Source organism: Sinocyclocheilus rhinocerous, unplaced genomic scaffold (genome assembly GCF_001515625.1).
Source record: "Sinocyclocheilus rhinocerous isolate Xijiao unplaced genomic scaffold, SAMN03320098_v1.1 scaffold1648, whole genome shotgun sequence".
Taxonomy (NCBI): domain Eukaryota; kingdom Metazoa; phylum Chordata; class Actinopteri; order Cypriniformes; family Cyprinidae; genus Sinocyclocheilus; species Sinocyclocheilus rhinocerous.
Genome location: NW_015647958.1, coordinates 1,038,089 through 1,055,969, shown reverse-complemented (window position 1 = coordinate 1,055,969; position 17,881 = coordinate 1,038,089). Strand labels below are relative to the sequence as shown.

The 17,881-nt window shown below is 36.2% G+C and overlaps 3 protein-coding genes across 3 annotated transcripts in view; 2 read left to right on the top strand and 1 right to left on the bottom strand.

Moving 5' to 3' along the window:
• Window positions 1-6,343, top strand: part of ugdh (UDP-glucose 6-dehydrogenase) — a 10,953-nt gene extending 4,610 nt beyond the window's left edge. Inside the window, exons 7-12 of the mRNA XM_016513968.1 lie at window positions 358-452; window positions 929-1,059; window positions 3,783-3,922; window positions 4,087-4,178; window positions 5,282-5,392; window positions 5,496-6,343. Coding sequence (XP_016369454.1) covers window positions 358-452; window positions 929-1,059; window positions 3,783-3,922; window positions 4,087-4,178; window positions 5,282-5,392; window positions 5,496-5,597 — 671 coding nt within the window. The 3' untranslated portion in view covers window positions 5,598-6,343. The remainder of the gene's footprint in view (window positions 1-357; window positions 453-928; window positions 1,060-3,782; window positions 3,923-4,086; window positions 4,179-5,281; window positions 5,393-5,495) is intronic.
• An 895-nt stretch (window positions 6,344-7,238) lies between these two features.
• lias (lipoic acid synthetase) lies at window positions 7,239-13,321 on the bottom strand. The gene is made up of 11 exons (XM_016513921.1): window positions 13,184-13,321; window positions 12,703-12,875; window positions 11,516-11,609; window positions 10,613-10,693; window positions 10,349-10,505; window positions 9,948-10,005; window positions 9,728-9,856; window positions 9,102-9,247; window positions 8,937-9,007; window positions 8,001-8,112; window positions 7,239-7,625 (listed from the first exon to the last, which is right to left on the bottom strand). Exons 1-11 carry the CDS (start codon window positions 13,271-13,273, stop codon window positions 7,558-7,560), a joined length of 1,179 nt encoding a protein of 392 aa, XP_016369407.1. The 5' UTR covers window positions 13,274-13,321; the 3' UTR covers window positions 7,239-7,557.
• Window positions 13,322-13,581: 260 nt separating this feature from the next.
• LOC107709470 (60S ribosomal protein L9-like) overlaps window positions 13,582-17,881 on the top strand; it is a 5,707-nt gene continuing 1,407 nt past the window's right edge. Inside the window, exons 1-6 of the mRNA XM_016513966.1 lie at window positions 13,582-13,621; window positions 14,121-14,167; window positions 14,264-14,379; window positions 15,040-15,135; window positions 15,305-15,437; window positions 15,563-15,643. Coding sequence (XP_016369452.1) covers window positions 14,122-14,167; window positions 14,264-14,379; window positions 15,040-15,135; window positions 15,305-15,437; window positions 15,563-15,643 — 472 coding nt within the window. The 5' untranslated portion in view covers window positions 13,582-13,621; window position 14,121. The remainder of the gene's footprint in view (window positions 13,622-14,120; window positions 14,168-14,263; window positions 14,380-15,039; window positions 15,136-15,304; window positions 15,438-15,562; window positions 15,644-17,881) is intronic.

Below are 17,881 nucleotides of genomic sequence, written 5' to 3'. Positions count from 1 at the left end.
CGTCACACGCTTGAGGTATTCGGCCAATCACAATGCACTGGATAGCTGGCCAATCACAGCAGACCTCGCTTTTCAGACCGATGAGCTTTGAAAAAATTGACGCTTTTCAGAAAGGGGCATAGAGGAGAAGAAACAGTAATGTACATTATATGGAAAATAATGTGGTTTTTTAACCTTAAACCGCATAAACATTTCATTACACCAAATACACAAAATAATGTTCTTTTTAGCAACATCATATGACCCCTTTAATTCCTCATTAGTGGTGCTCTTTATGATATGATAAAATGAGATTTCTTGCAAACAAATGTGAGTTGTGCTTCAGTTGGCCTTCAGTTGTGTTTGTGTCTGTATCAGGTTTTGGAGGAAGTTGTTTTCAGAAGGATGTGCTGAATTTGGTGTATCTGTGTGAGGCACTGAATCTCCCAGAGGTTGCTTCATACTGGCAACAGGTAAACTTCACTTTGAATGCTTATTTAGTAAGTCTTGATGGGATATGTTGGCTTTGCGTGAGTCATCATTCAGTGGAAAGACGCATCAAGTCAGATTTAGCTTCACGTAAAATCATCAAATGGTTGACGGATCATGTCACAGCATGTTTGAATGTGTGGAGATGCACATGGGAAGTGAGAAGTGGCTGTTGAAAATTCAGCTTGGCCATCATCGGAATAAATTACATTTTAATATATACTAAAATAGAAAACAGTTATTTTAATTGTAATGATATTTCACAATATTACAGTTTTTATTGGTGTGCTCAAATAAATACATCCTTGGTGAACATAAGCGATTTATTTCAAAAACGTTTAAAAGTCTTACCAACCAAAAACTTTCATATGATAACTTGTCATACGAAAACTCATTGATATCAGAAAATAAGTTTGATTAATTTTGTCTAACCTTTTACTCTGTGCTTCCTTATGTTCAGGTGATTGACATGAACGAATATCAGAGAAAGAGATTTGCCTGTCGGATCATTGACTGCCTGTTTAACACCGTTACGGGGAAGAAAATCGCTTTGTTAGGTTTCTCCTTCAAGAAGGACACGGGAGACACCAGGTACGTACAGGGATACTTTGAACCAGTCTGTTTTATTTATGACGAGTCAAAAGCTGTGTCTTTCACTTTTACCTACAAAACACAGACCATGATATGTCAGAGCATGAGTTAACCATCAACTTTGATTGTGTAATGAAGATTACACATAGTTTTCCTTGGTTTGAACTATATCCTATTAAAACCATGCAGACTTAAAACACTGCAATACATGCGTAAACACACCTGTGCCACCCATGACCTTTATCTAGAGTCACTGAGTATATGTCATGCCTCTGCATCACATGCTTGAGGTATTCGGCCAATCACAACACACTGGATAGCTGGCCAATCAGAGCACACCTCGCTTTTCAGACCGATGAGCTTTGAAAAAATTGACGCTTTTCAGAAAAGCGGGGCATAGAGGAGAAACAGTAATGTACATTATATGGAAAATAATGTGGTTTTTTAACCTTAAACCGCATAAACATTTCATTACACCAAATACACAAAATAATGTTCTTTTTAGCAACATCATATGACCCCTTTAATTCCTCATTAGTGGTGCTCTTTATGATATGATAAAATGAGATTTCTTGCAAACAAATGTGAGTTGTGCTTCAGTTGGCCTTCAGTTGTGTTTGTGTCTGTATCAGGTTTTGGAGGAAGTTGTTTTCAGAAGGATGTGCTGAATTTGGTGTATCTGTGTGAGGCACTGAATCTCCCAGAGGTTGCTTCATACTGGCAACAGGTAAACTTCACTTTGAATGCTTATTTAGTAAGTCTTGATGGGATATGTTGGCTTTGCGTGAGTCATCATTCAGTGGAAAGACGCATCAAGTCAGATTTAGCTTCACGTAAAATCATCAAATGGTTGACGGATCATGTCACAGCATGTTTGAATGTGTGGAGATGCACATGGGAAGTGAGAAGTGGCTGTTGAAAATTCAGCTTGGCCATCATCGGAATAAATTACATTTTAATATATACTAAAATAGAAAACAGTTATTTTAATTGTAATGATATTTCACAATATTACAGTTTTTATTGGTGTGCTCAAATAAATACATCCTTGGTGAACATAAGCGATTTATTTCAAAAACATTTAAAAGTCTTACCAACCAAAAACTTTCATATGATAACTTGTCATACGAAAACTCATTGATATCAGAAAATAAGTTTGATTAATTTTGTCTAACCTTTTACTCTGTGCTTCCTTATGTTCAGGTGATTGACATGAACGAATATCAGAGAAAGAGATTTGCCTGTCGGATCATTGACTGCCTGTTTAACACCGTTACGGGGAAGAAAATCGCTTTGTTAGGTTTCTCCTTCAAGAAGGACACGGGAGACACCAGGTACGTATAGGGATACTTTGAACCAGTCTGTTTTATTTATGACAAGTCAAAAGCTGTGTCTTTCACTTTTACCTACAAAACACAGACCATGAGATGTCAGAGCATGAGTTAACCATCAACTTTGATTGTGTAATGAAGATTACACATAGTTTTCCTTGGTTTGAACTATATCCTATTAAAACCATGCAGACTTAAAACACTGCAATACATGCGTAAACACACCTGTGCCACCCATGACCTTTATCTAGAGTCACTGAGTATATGTCATGCCTCTGCATGTGGATTGTTTCAGAAGAGAATTATAACTGTTGTTTTTTTTTAACCTCCATTCAAGACATCATTACTTTTTTGTTTTGTTTTTTTTACCTCCATTCAAGACATAATAGAATGGGGCATGAACACAAGCTTATAACAAATGCCTTCAATAACTAAGTGGGGTCCAAAGTCTGATACCACTAGTGAAAATAATTATATTATTAGCATGACAATTTGTCACAAATTGTCACACAGTTGTGTGAAAAGTTTCACATGAATTTCAGAATGTTTTATTATTTAATATGTCCATCTTTTCCTAATGGGAGCAGCATTTAAGGTAATATGAACTCCAGAAGTTTATGCAATACCTGGTGATCATGTTATGCAGCACAATTTAAGCATGATTCATGGCATTAATCATTCCTAGATTAACAGCATTGATGGAAGCAAGGAAATCTGACTTTTAGTGCAAAGGTGTGACTGTCACAAATGTACTTATTTTATTAGTGATATAGAACTAATGCAAAATCATAAATGTTTATTACACTGTTAGTTCCAATCTTCGAATTTGATTAGCTGAGTGTTGATGTTCAGACAAACAAGTCTTTTTACTGTATCACTCTGCTTTTCTTTGCCTTAGTCGAAGGCATTTTTACATTGTTTCGCCAGTAGGTGCCTACAAGTGAATTATAATAATTAATTGAATTATTCACTTAATTCTTCAGTCAATTCTTTCAATTCAATTTGGACTTTGTTTAGAGGTATTTTCAATGGAAGCTCAAAAATAGGCAAATGATGTTGTTTCGGAGTAACTAGGTATTAACCGGTTCATTTTTTCTTAAACAATATAACCCTCACAGTTGAGTGAGATTTCACAATGAGATTATTCTATTCTATTCTAGTCTTTTGGACACCACCGTGAAATTATGACAGTTTCATTAAACTGCCTGAAAAAAAAAAAATCAAATTTTCAATATTGTATAATATTATTTAAAATATTATTAGTTATTTAATATGTTCTATTTTTGCTACTGTTCTCTTTTATTCATAAAGGGCCTTTTCCATGGCATCATAATCTGTGTGTAAATGGGAATCTTGTGTTGTAAGTTTCTCCTGTGTGTATGTGTGTTTCAGAGAGTCCTCCAGTATCTACATCTCTAAGTATCTGATGGACGAAGGAGCCAAGCTGCATATTTATGACCCTAAAGTGCTGAAGGAGCAGATAATCCAGGACCTGTCTCAACCCAGCATTTCCGGAGACAACCCAGAGAGAGGTATGCGTGTTGAGCAGATAAAACCATGCATTAGGTCAAGAGGGAGCGAGTGCTGTGTCATGCTGAATGTCATGTAGGGGAGAGACTCGCATAAGAGAACGCAGGAGAAAGTTTGCGTCTGCGTGTTTCTGTCTAATTTGCCGTGACTCTCATTCTCTCTGCAGTGTCTGATCTTGTAACAGTGACGTCGGACCCCTATGAGGCATGTGAAAGTGCACATGCCCTGGTCATCTGCACAGAGTGGGACATGTTTAAGGTACATGGCACACAGAAAAACACAAACTCAATGCAGATTTAGAAAGCACTGATGTATTAGTGTAATATATGAATCATGCTTTGATTTAAAGTGGTTTGCTTTACAAAAGCAGAACTGTCACTTGCCCTATTGGACCAACACTATATCAGCGCCATATTTATTGATCATGTGCATGCATTTTTGTGCCTTGCAAACAATGCATTAATTTCCAGGTATTTTTGCACATTTTCTTACAGTTTTATTATTAATAAATGTTTGATTTACCTATACATGTATATATTTAAAAAATATTACTAATTAGTATTTTTTATAATAATTTTTAGAATAAATCATACATTTAAATGTAAATATAATATTATAAAAGCAATTTAGAATATTCATTTAGAAATATATCAATGTGTAATACTAAATAATATTTTTAAATAATCATTTTACAGTTAATACAAAACATATTACAAATGTAAATTTATTGATGTTTGGTCATATAATAATTTATTTAGAAATGTAAAAATGTTTAATACATTAAAAAAATTAGAATAAATGCGGAATTATAAATTTACATGCAAAAATAATATAAATAATACATTTTTGGTGGTAACACTTTATTTTAAGGTGTCCTTGTTACACATGCTACATGTACTTACTATTATAATAACAATAAATTATGCATAATTACATGCAAGTAACCCTAACCAGTAAGTACATGTAGTTAATTAATATTACTCCGTACTTAATGGTATAATTACACTGTAACAAGGACACCTTAATATAAAGTATAACCTTTTCGGTTTATATATTTAATTAATTTAGAATGTAAATAAATATATAAATAAATAAAAATAGACTATTACATTTACATTTCTAAGTGTAAATTACAATTTAAATAAATCTGAACTTTTGCGCAGCTCGTCAGTGAACAACGGCTCTGTGTAGTTAATGCTGCTCAATGTGAAAGCACGCATGTGATGGAGATTTACCGCTGATTACAGAACCGGCTTTCTGACAAGATGCGCGTTAAATATCGCATGCAATTTATCGTGCAGCCCTACACACAATGGTATGTCTAAAAAGAATAGTGAAGTATTGCATGTGTTTGTTTTTAGGACCTGGATTATGAGAAAATATACCACAAGATGTTGAAACCAGCATTTATCTTTGATGGTCGACGAGTCCTGGACCATCTGCACCCTCAGCTACAAAACTTTGGCTTTCAGGTGAGTGGATATTTGTGCAGTTAACATGTTAGTAGCTGTGCCTACCTGCCTGACTTCATCACTCTATTAATTGGCATGGTTTAATGTTGTGTGCTTTGCATAGATCGAGACCATTGGAAAGAAGGTGACAACCCGAATTCCCTTCACACCATCTGGAGGAGTTCCGCGAATCAATGAACCACCCATCAAGAAATCCAAAGCCTAGACACAGACTCATACACACACGCATGTGCACTTTACATTGATTAAAGTCTTTTGCTGAGAAAACCAAAGTAATGTGTGACCGTTGCTGGAAATCTGTTTGTAAAAATGCATGTGCTGTGTGTGTTGTGTGCGTGTGTTTCTGTCTTCAGAATGTTTTTTTAAGACTGAGTTTTATCTTTCATGGCCGTTCACAAAAATGCAGTGATTTAATGTTTTAAACACTTTGTCATTTGTGTCTTGGTTTTTAAAATCATTATTCTTGAAATTTTTTAGAATGTTCTCATGTCTGTGCCATTTCGGAAAAAATTTGAAACGTCTATTAACTGTACACAAAACTGATGTTAATACATTAACATCCCAGTACTGTTTAGTAGTATATTATTGTTTACAGTTATCAGTGTTATCGTAGTGTAGATTTTAATGACAAAATCATCTACTTATTTGAGAGTGATGTCTGAAGGAGCAGCAACAGAAGGAATGGCAACTTTTAAATACTAGGACCAAGTGGGACATAAAAAAACGCTGTTGCCTGAAATTTGGCATGTGATACCAAATAGCTGTTTGTGTCACTCCGTTATTAATCATTTATGAATCCTCTGATATGTATTGTTCAACCTGCACGGTGTATGTTATTGTAGAGTCACAGTTGTAGCTTTTATAAAATCATCTCTTACTGTACAGGTTTATAATGGTCATGTATTATGATTGAAGAAAATGTAATTCTTAAATAAATATGGACCAATGAAATGAAGCGGTTTTGGATACTCATTTCACAGGCTTAAATATGGAAGCCAACCATGGCTGAAACAAACAAAAAAACAACAACAACACGATCTTTGACAAGTTTGAATTGAATATATTGTGTTGATATTACTTAAAGGGGTCATAGGATGCCCATTTTCCACAAATTGATATGATTCTTTAGAGTCTTAATGAAAAGTCTATAACATACTTCGGTTAAAATTTCTCAATGGTAGTTTAAAAAACACCCTTTTTACCTTTCCAAAATCAGCTCTGCAGAAATCAACCCATTTTTTGCATGTTGCTTTAAATGCTAATGAGCTCTGCTGACCCCGCCCCTCTCTTCTGTGGGGTGAGGAGTGCTCTGAGAGACTGTTTACTTTAGCGCAAAACTTGCTAAGTAGCACGTTATTAGGAACAGCTATTGCAAAGATTCATAAAAAAAAACCTTATACTCACTTCTGCTGTAAGTGAAGCTGGATCACAAATGATTTGCGCGAACATAAACGCATTTAGGTAGATCGAGGGCGCATTCCCTTCACAAACAAAAGTAATCCACTGCGTCTTCAGCGGCTCAGATGTCGGGAGTAAATGACGACTGCTGGTCATTATTACATCCAACAACAGAACACCTCAATCGCTTAGGAGACATTCTTGTCTACATCTGCTTCTGCGGTGAAACAATGGCGGTCGGACTGTTACAGCTCACTCAGGGCGGGTCTAAGGTAAGACGCTAGTGTCAATCTACTGTCGCGGGAGCGGCCTTCGTCCGTGTGACATCACACAGACAAGAAGCTGAGAACGGCCTGATTTGAAAAAGGGGATATTATTTTTAGGGATTAAATAAAAACCACTGGGTGGATTTTTATCATTATAGGGTAGATGTGTACACACACTGCCAACACACATTTATGTTCAAACAACATGTAAAAGTGAAATTAGCATCCCATGACCCCTTTAAATGATACACAATATACAGATCTTTAATCCATTTCTAAAACAACATTACGAGTTACAGCAACATAATTTTGTAATATGTATACTTAAAGGGACAGTTCACCCAAAAATGAAAATTCCGGCATCATGTTGTTCCAAACCTGTATTACTATTTGTTGCAGAAAAATGACATGAGGGAAAGTAAATGATTACAGAGTTTTCATTTTTGGATGAACCATCCTATTAATTGTATTTATACTGTAGACAGGTGACGTTTACTAGTTTTACTCTGCTGCCACTGTGGCTCCTTCAGTCTTCCGCTTTTCCAGCAGATTCTTCAAAAAGAATTCACCTAAAAAATGAAACCGTATGTTAAAACAAATAATGTTACAGTATGTGTAATTGTAAGTGCTTCATGAAAAATGGAGTCAATGTTTGGCTGCCCTGAGAGTCGAAACTACACCTCTTGTTGTAAAAGCTTTTACAAATTCTAAAGTAGATGATGGAATGAATTTTTTTTGCAAGCAACATACAGCAAATGATTCATTTTATTGATGTAGCTGTTGTTGCCCCATGAGAAAAGATGGGAGATTTAAAGTCACAGCTTTGGGGCATCTTGCACCAGCCAAGCAACTGTCATTGAAAACAAAAATATGGGAATGCTAACAGATGCCATTATCTGAGTATTAGCTAAATTTCCATGAATTAAAACATGTTGTCAGGTTACCTGCTTTGTAAGAGGAGCGCACAAGTGGCCCACTGGCTGTGTAGACAAAGCCCATCTCCTGGCCAACCTTCTCCCAGTAAGCAAACTTCTCAGGAGTAACATACTCTTCCACCTTCAACCAGACACACACTTTCAGACTGATGCATTCAAGAAGAGATAATGCCATTCTGAAAGCGTGACAAGTGTGTGATGTAACAGAATGAAACTGAAATAATGTATGAAATGGGAAATGTTGCCTGTTGCTTTTGAATTATTATTTCTGGAAGACTTCTCACTTCGGTAAAATTTGGTTCTTCTTAGATCTACACAACATGTCCAATCAGAGTTTGTTTTGTTTCTATGCAACGTTATCGAAAATAGATCACTTAAAGAAACTGTATGTTTAGTTTTTTGTTTTTTTTACCTTGAAATATCATTTTCAAAAAGTGAAAAGGGCAGTTTGCTTTATGGCACGGCAAATGGACTTTTATAGCTATTCACTTATAATATATTTACCATAGAGACTTCACTTAACTATAGGGGACTCCAAAAATACACAAAACTACATAGAGTTGCTTTAAGGTACAGTTACATTGCCATTGTTTGGCAATTTTTTTAAGGGTGAAATCCACGCGATTGGGAATTACGCATTAGGGTGAAAGATTTCACATGCAGATTTCACAACGGGTTCAAGCTGGTCACGAAGACATTGACTCTGTGAGCTGTGCTGCATACATTGCTGAACTATTGACAATGGACCAATTTTGCACTTGAAATTCAACCGAATGTGACCACACCTTTACTACCGAATGCTGCGTAAAGCTAGCCAATCAGCTTGTGGCTGGTGATGTCAGTCAGCACTTGCCATTTTTGTGTGCAGAGTGTATCAGATGATTAGTGAACAGACTGGGAGTGTGCCATCCAGGACAGAGTTTGGTTGTTTTATTATTCTCGTACCTTGAGATGGCGTTTGGTTGGCTGCATGTACTGCCCCAGTGTTAGACAGTCCACTCCAGAGTCCCTCAATTCTGCAAGAACACAGAGAACTCTCATATGTTAATATATGCATATTTATCGACCTCCCTTGATACGTAACGCATGTCTAATTCTAATATGAATTACCTTTCAGAGCTGCGCGTATCTGCGCATCTGTCTCTCCGAGCCCCAGCATGATGGAAGTCTTCGTGAGCACACTGGGTTTCACCTTTTTAGCATGTCGTAAAACACTCAGTGATTGGTCGAAGTTTGCACGGGGGTCACGCACATGCCTTAAGGTCAAAGGTCAAAGATGAAAAGTGAGGTCCGCAATGAAATCTACAAGCTTTAAATGATGAGAGCTACTAATTCACTTGATAAAATAGACTAGATATTTCTGCCATCTGGTGGTGACTGTACATGCTAGAAACAAAACAGGGAGAAAAATAAATAAATAAAATATGAAAGAAACATAAATAAAATATATTTACAATAATTTTTATTATTATTTTTATATTATATAATTATTATTTTTTTAAATATTTACATTTTTACAAGTAAAAACAACCACAAATACACAGTGTATATATTTTTGCGTAAAAATAAAACACGAAAAAATTAAACACCACATTTTGAAAGCTGTCTGTGCTTCTGAACTTTACAAACAGCATTAAAAACATTCTTCAAAAAAATAAAAACAAAATAAATAAATAAATCCGTACTGTTACGGAGAAGACTTTTTATGCGAGCACACGAGACTCTACAGCACTAACCTCTGTAAATCTCTGACAGTCTCTACATTGTGAGCATAAACATCAAGCCCAGACAAAGCAATTTTCTCCACTGCTGCCAGATCACCACGGAAATCAGGAGTCAAACACTCTACCAGGATTTCAGGGTTCCTAAGAGAGAAAAGATCATGTATGAGAGAAATGGATGAAAGAGTTGATTCTAAAAAACAAATAAACTCTTTTTTTTTTTCCATTTTTGTACCTTCCTTTAAGGTTGGAGACGGTATTTGCAAAGTGTTCAGCCCCTCCATCAGGAATGTCTGTTCATTCATTATAATAAAAATATGGTCAGAAGTCAAAAATAAAGTGCAACGGTAAATTTTAAAGACACAATGAAACCAAAATGAAAGTTTTGTGCTTCTTAGTCCATGTCTATTCTCTTCTATATGTTATCTGTATGAGAGCATACTACTAAAACTTCACTTACTAAATGATTATAACAGATAAACTCATGGCTATAATGTAACTAAATGGATGAGCCCTTTAATATGTCTTAGTTTTACTAGGAAATACATCAATGAGGAAAGCAATGAGCATGGCAAATGTCCAAGGCTTTTCATGGAGTCTTTCATTTTGGTTTGCTGGTGTTTCACGTTTTCTCACCATCTCTGTCCACTGATGTGAGTACTACATAGTCCAGACCCCATGCTGCAATGGCTTTAGCTGTGTTATATGGCTCCTTAGGGTCAAGAGGTGGAGGACGTCTCGCTGTTTTAACTGAACAAAACCTACAGCCACGTGTGCATGTGTCCCCCATCAACTATAGCAAGAGTGTGGGAAATCAAGTAGAGGTGTTTAGTCAAGACCATAACATTGAGATATTGTTCTTGTGTATGTGTGGGCATTTCGCAGACTCAATGCACTCACCATAATGGTTGCTGTGGCAGTGGCATACTCTCCTCCCCCCCAGCATTCCCCAATATTGGGACACCGGGCCTCCTCGCAGACCTATAACAACAATAACAGTCGATAGACTCGAGATAATTCATGTAACACTGGCTTATAAACATCCTTTTAAAATAACAGAATGTCCAAGCTGCTCGTTTACATACAATAAAAGTGGAAGGTAGTCATCGTTGTTTAGCAAGATTTACATTAAATAGCAAAATTATGTTTACAACACTAAACACTATATAGCTACATACACTAAGGTTCAAAGGTTTGGGGTGTGTAAAATATTTTTTTCATGTTTGTGAAAGTCCCTTATGTTCAACAAGGCTGCAATTATTTGTCACATGATCCTTCAGAAATCATAGAGTGTTCATTTGGTCTATTCTAATATGTTGAATTGGTGCAAATCAATGTTGAAAATAGCTGTTTAATATTTTTTTTGAAAATGGTGATACATATTTTCAGGATACTTTGATGGATAAAAAGCAAAAAAACAACAACAATCTTTTCTAACAACGTATTTACGGTCACTTTGATCAATTAAATGCATCCTTACTGAATGAAAGTATTATTTCTTCAGTGTTGTCACATGAAAAGATATAATAAAATATTTACAAAAATGTGAGGGGTGAACTCACTTCTGTGAGATACTGTATATATATATATAAATTCTTGCTGACCCCAAACAGTGGAGTACGTAGTGCTCAAGTCCTATGGACTATTTTTATGATGCTTTATGGCTGATTTTTGTTTTTGGAGCTTGACAGCCCCTGGTCCTCATCCACGTTCATTGTATTAGAGAACTGTGTCCATTGTGACCATTGTGTCAGGAGACTGTGTGAAGCAGTTGAGATGTAAGGCATGTTTTCAAACACTCACTGTGTTAAGGTTCAGCTCTCGAAGTGTGTTCTTCAGTTTGTTGTAGTTCTTTCCTATAGGGATCTCTGTTTTCAGCCATGGTGGTAGCCTTAGCCTTGCAAAATAAACACAACTGGTTAAATCATATGTACTGGACTTTATGCATGTATATGTAAAAGTTTAATTATTACAGTAGGTTTTATTATGAGGTATCTACCTATATATCTGTCTCTCATAAAACGTATTACATCTTAACCCTATAAAGCCTACTGTATCATATTTGATACGGAAATTTCTAAATTATCTCTAAATTAGGGCATAATCAAAACTTTGCTGGAAAAACTGTTGCACACAATCTACTACATGCCTTCTGTCATGATTGATAGTTTATTCTTTTTAACAAGTAGGCCTTTTAGTACAAATCTATTATTTATGTATTTATTGCAGTGAAATCTTTATTGATTTGAATAAAGTTAGTGTAAGAATAACTTATTGTATTGTTATTTTTAGTAATATTTCAAGATGAACAATTACTGGACTGAGGCTTTTTTTTGTTTTTTTTTAGGAAAATCATGTTAAAAGGTGAGTATAAAACATGATACATCAGGTTTTGAGAAATGTTTATTAGTCTCAATCATCATTTTACTGCATTGCATTATAAGTCCCCCCACAATCAAAACCTTAGAGCTTTGATCATAAAACTAAGCATTTAAATATAATCTTAGTAAGACATAATCTTGGGAGATATAGTGTGACTTCCAATATTTATATGCATTTTGTGCAAGTAGTCTGCTATGAAAATCTCACCGATTGACATTAAAAGTGATCCGAATTTTACCCTTTGACCATATAAATATCAGAAACTGCACCAATTTCCACATTTTTTGTCAGGTTTTTAAAAAATATTTTCACAAATTGTTCTTTACCAAACAAAAATGCTTTCAGTCATTCAGCAATTAAAGCACACACTCTGTTTCTTAACAAACAATATCTATGTGTCTAAAGGAACAACTGGACAACATTTGATGTAAATCAAATGTAAATCACTGTAAATCATAGAAAAAAATCATACATTATTTTATTACTTTCGTATTGGTATGGCATTGATGACCATAGTAATATCATGACACTTTGATAAAACCACGGTACTGAAAGATTTCCACATTCATGTACCAAAAAGATAGTGGTGTGTCTGTCCATACGTTTACCTTTCTCCCTTCTGTCTCTTCAGGTTGCCTCTGTATTCCTCCCACTTGTTCTTTTCTGACAGCTCTCCAGATATGAAGTCCTGCAGGTTCAGGCCATCCTCTTTCATGTCTCTCTTCCTCTCAGTGAGTGTTGAGGATGTGTTGGCAGCAGTGGTCAGTCTGTTACAGTAAACCTGCGACCAGAAGCAAAGGCTCAGGGCACTCCATTTCAATTTTAACATTTAAAAACTTTCATACTACGATCTACCAGTTTGGTTAGCTCAGCATATATTCGTACATTGTTAATAACATATAATGTGCGTAGAAAATATTAAACTCATTTTAATATATTTAATCAGTATTTTATACTGTTATATTGCAGTAACTTCTGTAACGTTACTGGCCTGCACGGTAACGTTAACGTAGTTGACACTAAACTAGTTGACATTATGTTTTTGTACAATCAATCATACAACTAAAACAAAACAAAGAAATCACTCACATTATACCCCTCAAAGCATTTTGATGGCAAAAACAGAGGATTAGACGAATATCTAACCGCAGCACCACAACTTCTGCTGATTAACGCCATGACTTTAGATCCAGCTTGAGCCTGTCATTGACAACAATCGTTCTGACATCGATTAACTCACACTGCATGTTTATGACAAAGACTTCATATATATATATATATATATATATATACCTGACAAACCTGTGGATGTGGTACATTTTGCTCTTACTATATACAGACAAAGCAATATATATATATCAATAAAATCTTATTTAATAATCTTTGTGACAGTTCACTTCATTAACTTTGCTTTTCAGTATCTGTATTCGTTTGGTTGTGCCTTGGAAACTGGCGATGACGCAAGACGTACTGGTTACATTTACGTAATGACGTTTTTCCTCTTTCCTTTCCCCCTTAATCGGCGAGGTAAGAACATGGCACAGCCTGTTCTTGTGCATTTTAATCAAGTACAATCTGCACTAATGTCAAATCCGTCCGGTTTTCTTAGTGCTCCAGGATGTTGTTTACACAATCATGAAAATATCTGTAGTTGTATTAGCGGCGAACATCCGATGATGCTTTATTATTGCAGTCTGTCTTGTAGGCGTTTATCTGTTAGTCAAACTTGTAGGCTGTAGCAAGTACAACTCATTTATTGAGCACATTGATATAATGCCATACGTGTCTCATTATGACATTAGTAATGTTCAGTTAACCGTAAAACCGACTGAAATGTCAAAGAATACGTTAACATTGCTGTCGGGATGTAGTTGACAGTGCATTCTGATTAATGTCACCGGGTTTGCACTAGGCTATCTAGTTTTCTCTACTGATAAATGAAGGCACCGTGAAGACAAGTCAACAAGATGTATTATAACAAGTATATTCAGCGTTCTCCGACTGATTTTCTGTACCTTTCTTTTAGAATGAAGACCATTCTCAGTAACCAGACAGTGGACATCCCTCACAACGGTATGCCAAAAATCATATATCACATCCTAAGCATTTAAAAACATTTCTCCTTATCCATGTCTTCACTTTTATTACATTTTGGCTATTTGCTTGCAGTCGAGGTGTCCCTCAAGGGCCGCACAGTTGTTGTGAAGGGACCCCGTGGAGTTCTCCGCAGGGAGTTCAACCACATTAACCTGGAGCTCAGTCTTTTGGGCAAGAAAAATAAGAAGGTTTGCAGTCTTGATACATGGAAATTAAATTGGATTAAATGCAGAATAACCCTAGCAATAGTTGTTATATTTATATTCACCTAAATATTGGCTAATAATTGTATTAATGGCTTAATCAGACTGGAAATCTTTCATGTAAATACCTCAATTGATCCGATTGGGCTAGATAAAAATGAAATCGATTGGAAGGAGGTGGAGACAGACCTGAAATCAGATCATCAGGCAAAAAAAAATAAAGTGTGTAAATGCTTGAGTCTTATAAAAAAAATGCATTGAGCAGTGCTATGATGCTTATGGTTGTTTTGCATCTTACGAATGTGCCTATGCTGTCTTACAAACTGATAAGTGAAGCAGACTGAATATTTATTAAATGTATGCTAAAGTCTTCTGACATGACAACACATCTAAAAAGAAAGCTGACAGTTCAAAAACAGCAAATATGCTCAGTATGACAAGTTTTGTTTGGGATAAGTGTAAAGCGCAATAGTGCATGTAAAATGTGAATTGGATCGCAACATTTTATATTTCAAAATATGAAATGTTGCAACTTCCAGATCCAGAATATGAAATCATATTGGATTAATTCTGATTAATAAAATGAGTGATGCAAAAATACCTAATGTTAACGTGTGTGGAATTTATGCAAACAATTTGTTTCAGCTGCGCGTGGACAAGTGGTGGGGTAACAGGAAGGAGTTGGCCACAGTCCGCACCATCTGCAGTCATGTCCAGAACATGATCAAGGGGGTCACCCTGGTAAGTAAAATTTGGTACATTTTGGTACATTTGTTATCACGCAAGAAGATCCTAACTGTGTAAAACCACTTTTAAAAGACTGTATTAGTGTCCTTAATTTCTTTGCCGTGTTATTGAAGAGGAAAAGATATGAACTGTTGTGTGATGCATGTAAAAAAAATTTCTCTAGGGCTTCAGATACAAGATGCGATCTGTATATGCCCATTTCCCCATTAATGTGGTGATTCAGGAGAGCGGCGCTCTGGTGGAGATCAGAAACTTCTTGGGAGAGAAGTACATCCGCCGTGTTCGCATGAGGTCAGGTATGTGTTATAGGATTTTTTCTTTTTTTGTCTGATTTCACATACTTTGTCACCATAAAGCCCATAATCCTACTTTATACATTCCTGGTTGCACTGATGCAGAATTTTTTTGTGTGTGTGTGTAGGTGTGTCATGCGCAGTGTCTGCTGCTCAAAAAGACGAGCTGGTTCTGGAGGGTAATGACATTGAGCTGGTGTCAAACTCAGGTAAGCGTCTCTAAGATGTACAGTGTCATCCTTTGATGAGAGATACATGCAACTTGACCTCATAAGCATAATTTTAAACTATATAAGGGCCTTTTTGCAGATGAAAGGGTCTATGAATTGTTAGCATTAGGAACGTTTACATGGACACTTTTTGCTTCCATCGGAATGAATTCATTCTGATTGACGAATCCGAACGTAGTGTTTACATGAACGCTAAATAAAGTGATCGGGTTGATATGCGTGTTTATATGTCACGAGCTTCTCATCGGATTTACTCTTGATATGTGCACACTGCATGAATATACAGTTTCCCGCTGTTGTCGCATACTGTTTTAAAAAGCACACGTGATATTTATCTACTTCGGGTCCTAATTAGGCGACGACCAGCACATGAACTGTTGTGCTGTGCTGCTTACTTTATAAAGCAGTAAAGTGCCCCTTCCCGCACCCAAAACGGGGTCGTCTGTGGATGAGAGTCTTAAACAAGGACTGATGGGACGTTGTGCTGCTCCACTTCACAGACGCTGAGTGAAAGGGGAGTTTTATAATGACGGGACACTCATTTATGACACTTTATTCACCAGGAAGAGCAGCTCGTTCCGCTCGTCATACGTCATTACGCTATTTTTACGTCACTGCACATGCGCAGTACTTTCCAGTTTCGGTTTTCAATCCAATCAAGTGTTTACATGTCCTCTCGCTCGGATTACAAAAGGAATAAACCACCCCTTACAATCCTATCGAAATCTGAATCGGATCTGGCCAATTCAATCCGATTGACGTGGTTACATGTGACTTTTTTTATTCTGATTGTGCTTCTAGTCCTATTACGATCGGATTAGTAGGGTCCATGTAAACGCAGCTATTGTTAATTTGAATTACAATTGTGCTTGTGCCAAGCAAGTTAAGACAATTTGGATTTAGTTAGAGGTTCTTCAGTTGCTGTTTTAGTTAATCCCAGTATTATGCACAAGAGCATCTTGTTTTGTGATTTTATTTTGAATTGTCAAAAGTGACTCATCCAACTTTGTTTTCTGAAAATAGTCATTTGTTTGTCCTAAAATTGATTTGAAATGCCATTCTTTTACTGGACTGGTTGTGGAAACACTTAAATCTTAAGCCTAAACCGTACCCTCCCTCACCTTGTCTGTGTTAATTTGCTATTACCTGCAGGTCCTGATGTGTTTAGACTATTTTGCAAAACATTTTTAGCCTCCTTTCCCCCTTCTGACATTCTTAAAGGGTTAGTTCACCCAAAAATGAAAATTAACATGTTATTTACTCACCCTCGAGCCCTCCTAGGTGTATATGACTTTCTTCTTTCAGATGAATCCAATCAGAGTTATATTAAAAATTGTCCTGGCACTTCTAAGCTCTATCATTGTAGTGGGCGGGTATTTCTGTTCAACAGTTCAAAACACGTTAAATAAAGTGCGAGCATCTGTAATAAAACGTGGGGTGAATAAAGGCCTCCTGTAGCGAATCCATGCGTTTTTGTAAGAAAAATATCCATATTTCAAACGTAAAAAACACTTTTCTATCACTTCTGCCATCTGTCATACGCGGAAGCCGTTCCGGCGGATAAAGCATGACTACGGCGTTATTAGTAGGGCTGGGTAAAAAAATATCGATATCTCGATATTAATCTATTCTCATTTTTACGGAACGATATCGATTCCTAAATCCCCAAAATCGATTAGTCTAGCCTGTTTTCAGTTAATAGACGGAACATTGAAGGGTAATTCCCATCCAATAAATCGCAATAAGCTTTGTGCTTTGGTACTTTTAATATGAAACAAAGTCTCAGATTTCAAATTATGCCCATTGTATTGCAGTATTTAAACAATAAATGCCGTTTTGGCGTGTTTAATGTGGTGTGACATGTCACCGATCGCTGTTGTGCCTCAGTTCAACAGAAGCGGCAGCATGTAGCGCACGTGAACTGATCATCTCTTCCACATTAATACCAGTTTCAGCACAAAATAAACATGACTAAACGTCTGAAGTTAAGTTACAAGAAAGAGTACAACTTTTCAATCCGTATCCCGTCTCATGTAATCGCTCAATCAGTGTTTCAGCCACGCAAATACGTCAATAATGGCTTGTAAACAATGTCATGTAATGTAGCATTTACCTCAGAAAAAACATATTCGGTGACCATAAACTCATTAGTCAGATAGAAAAAATAATCTGTAGAGAGGGGCATTTTGCTTAATATATGCACCATATAACATATTC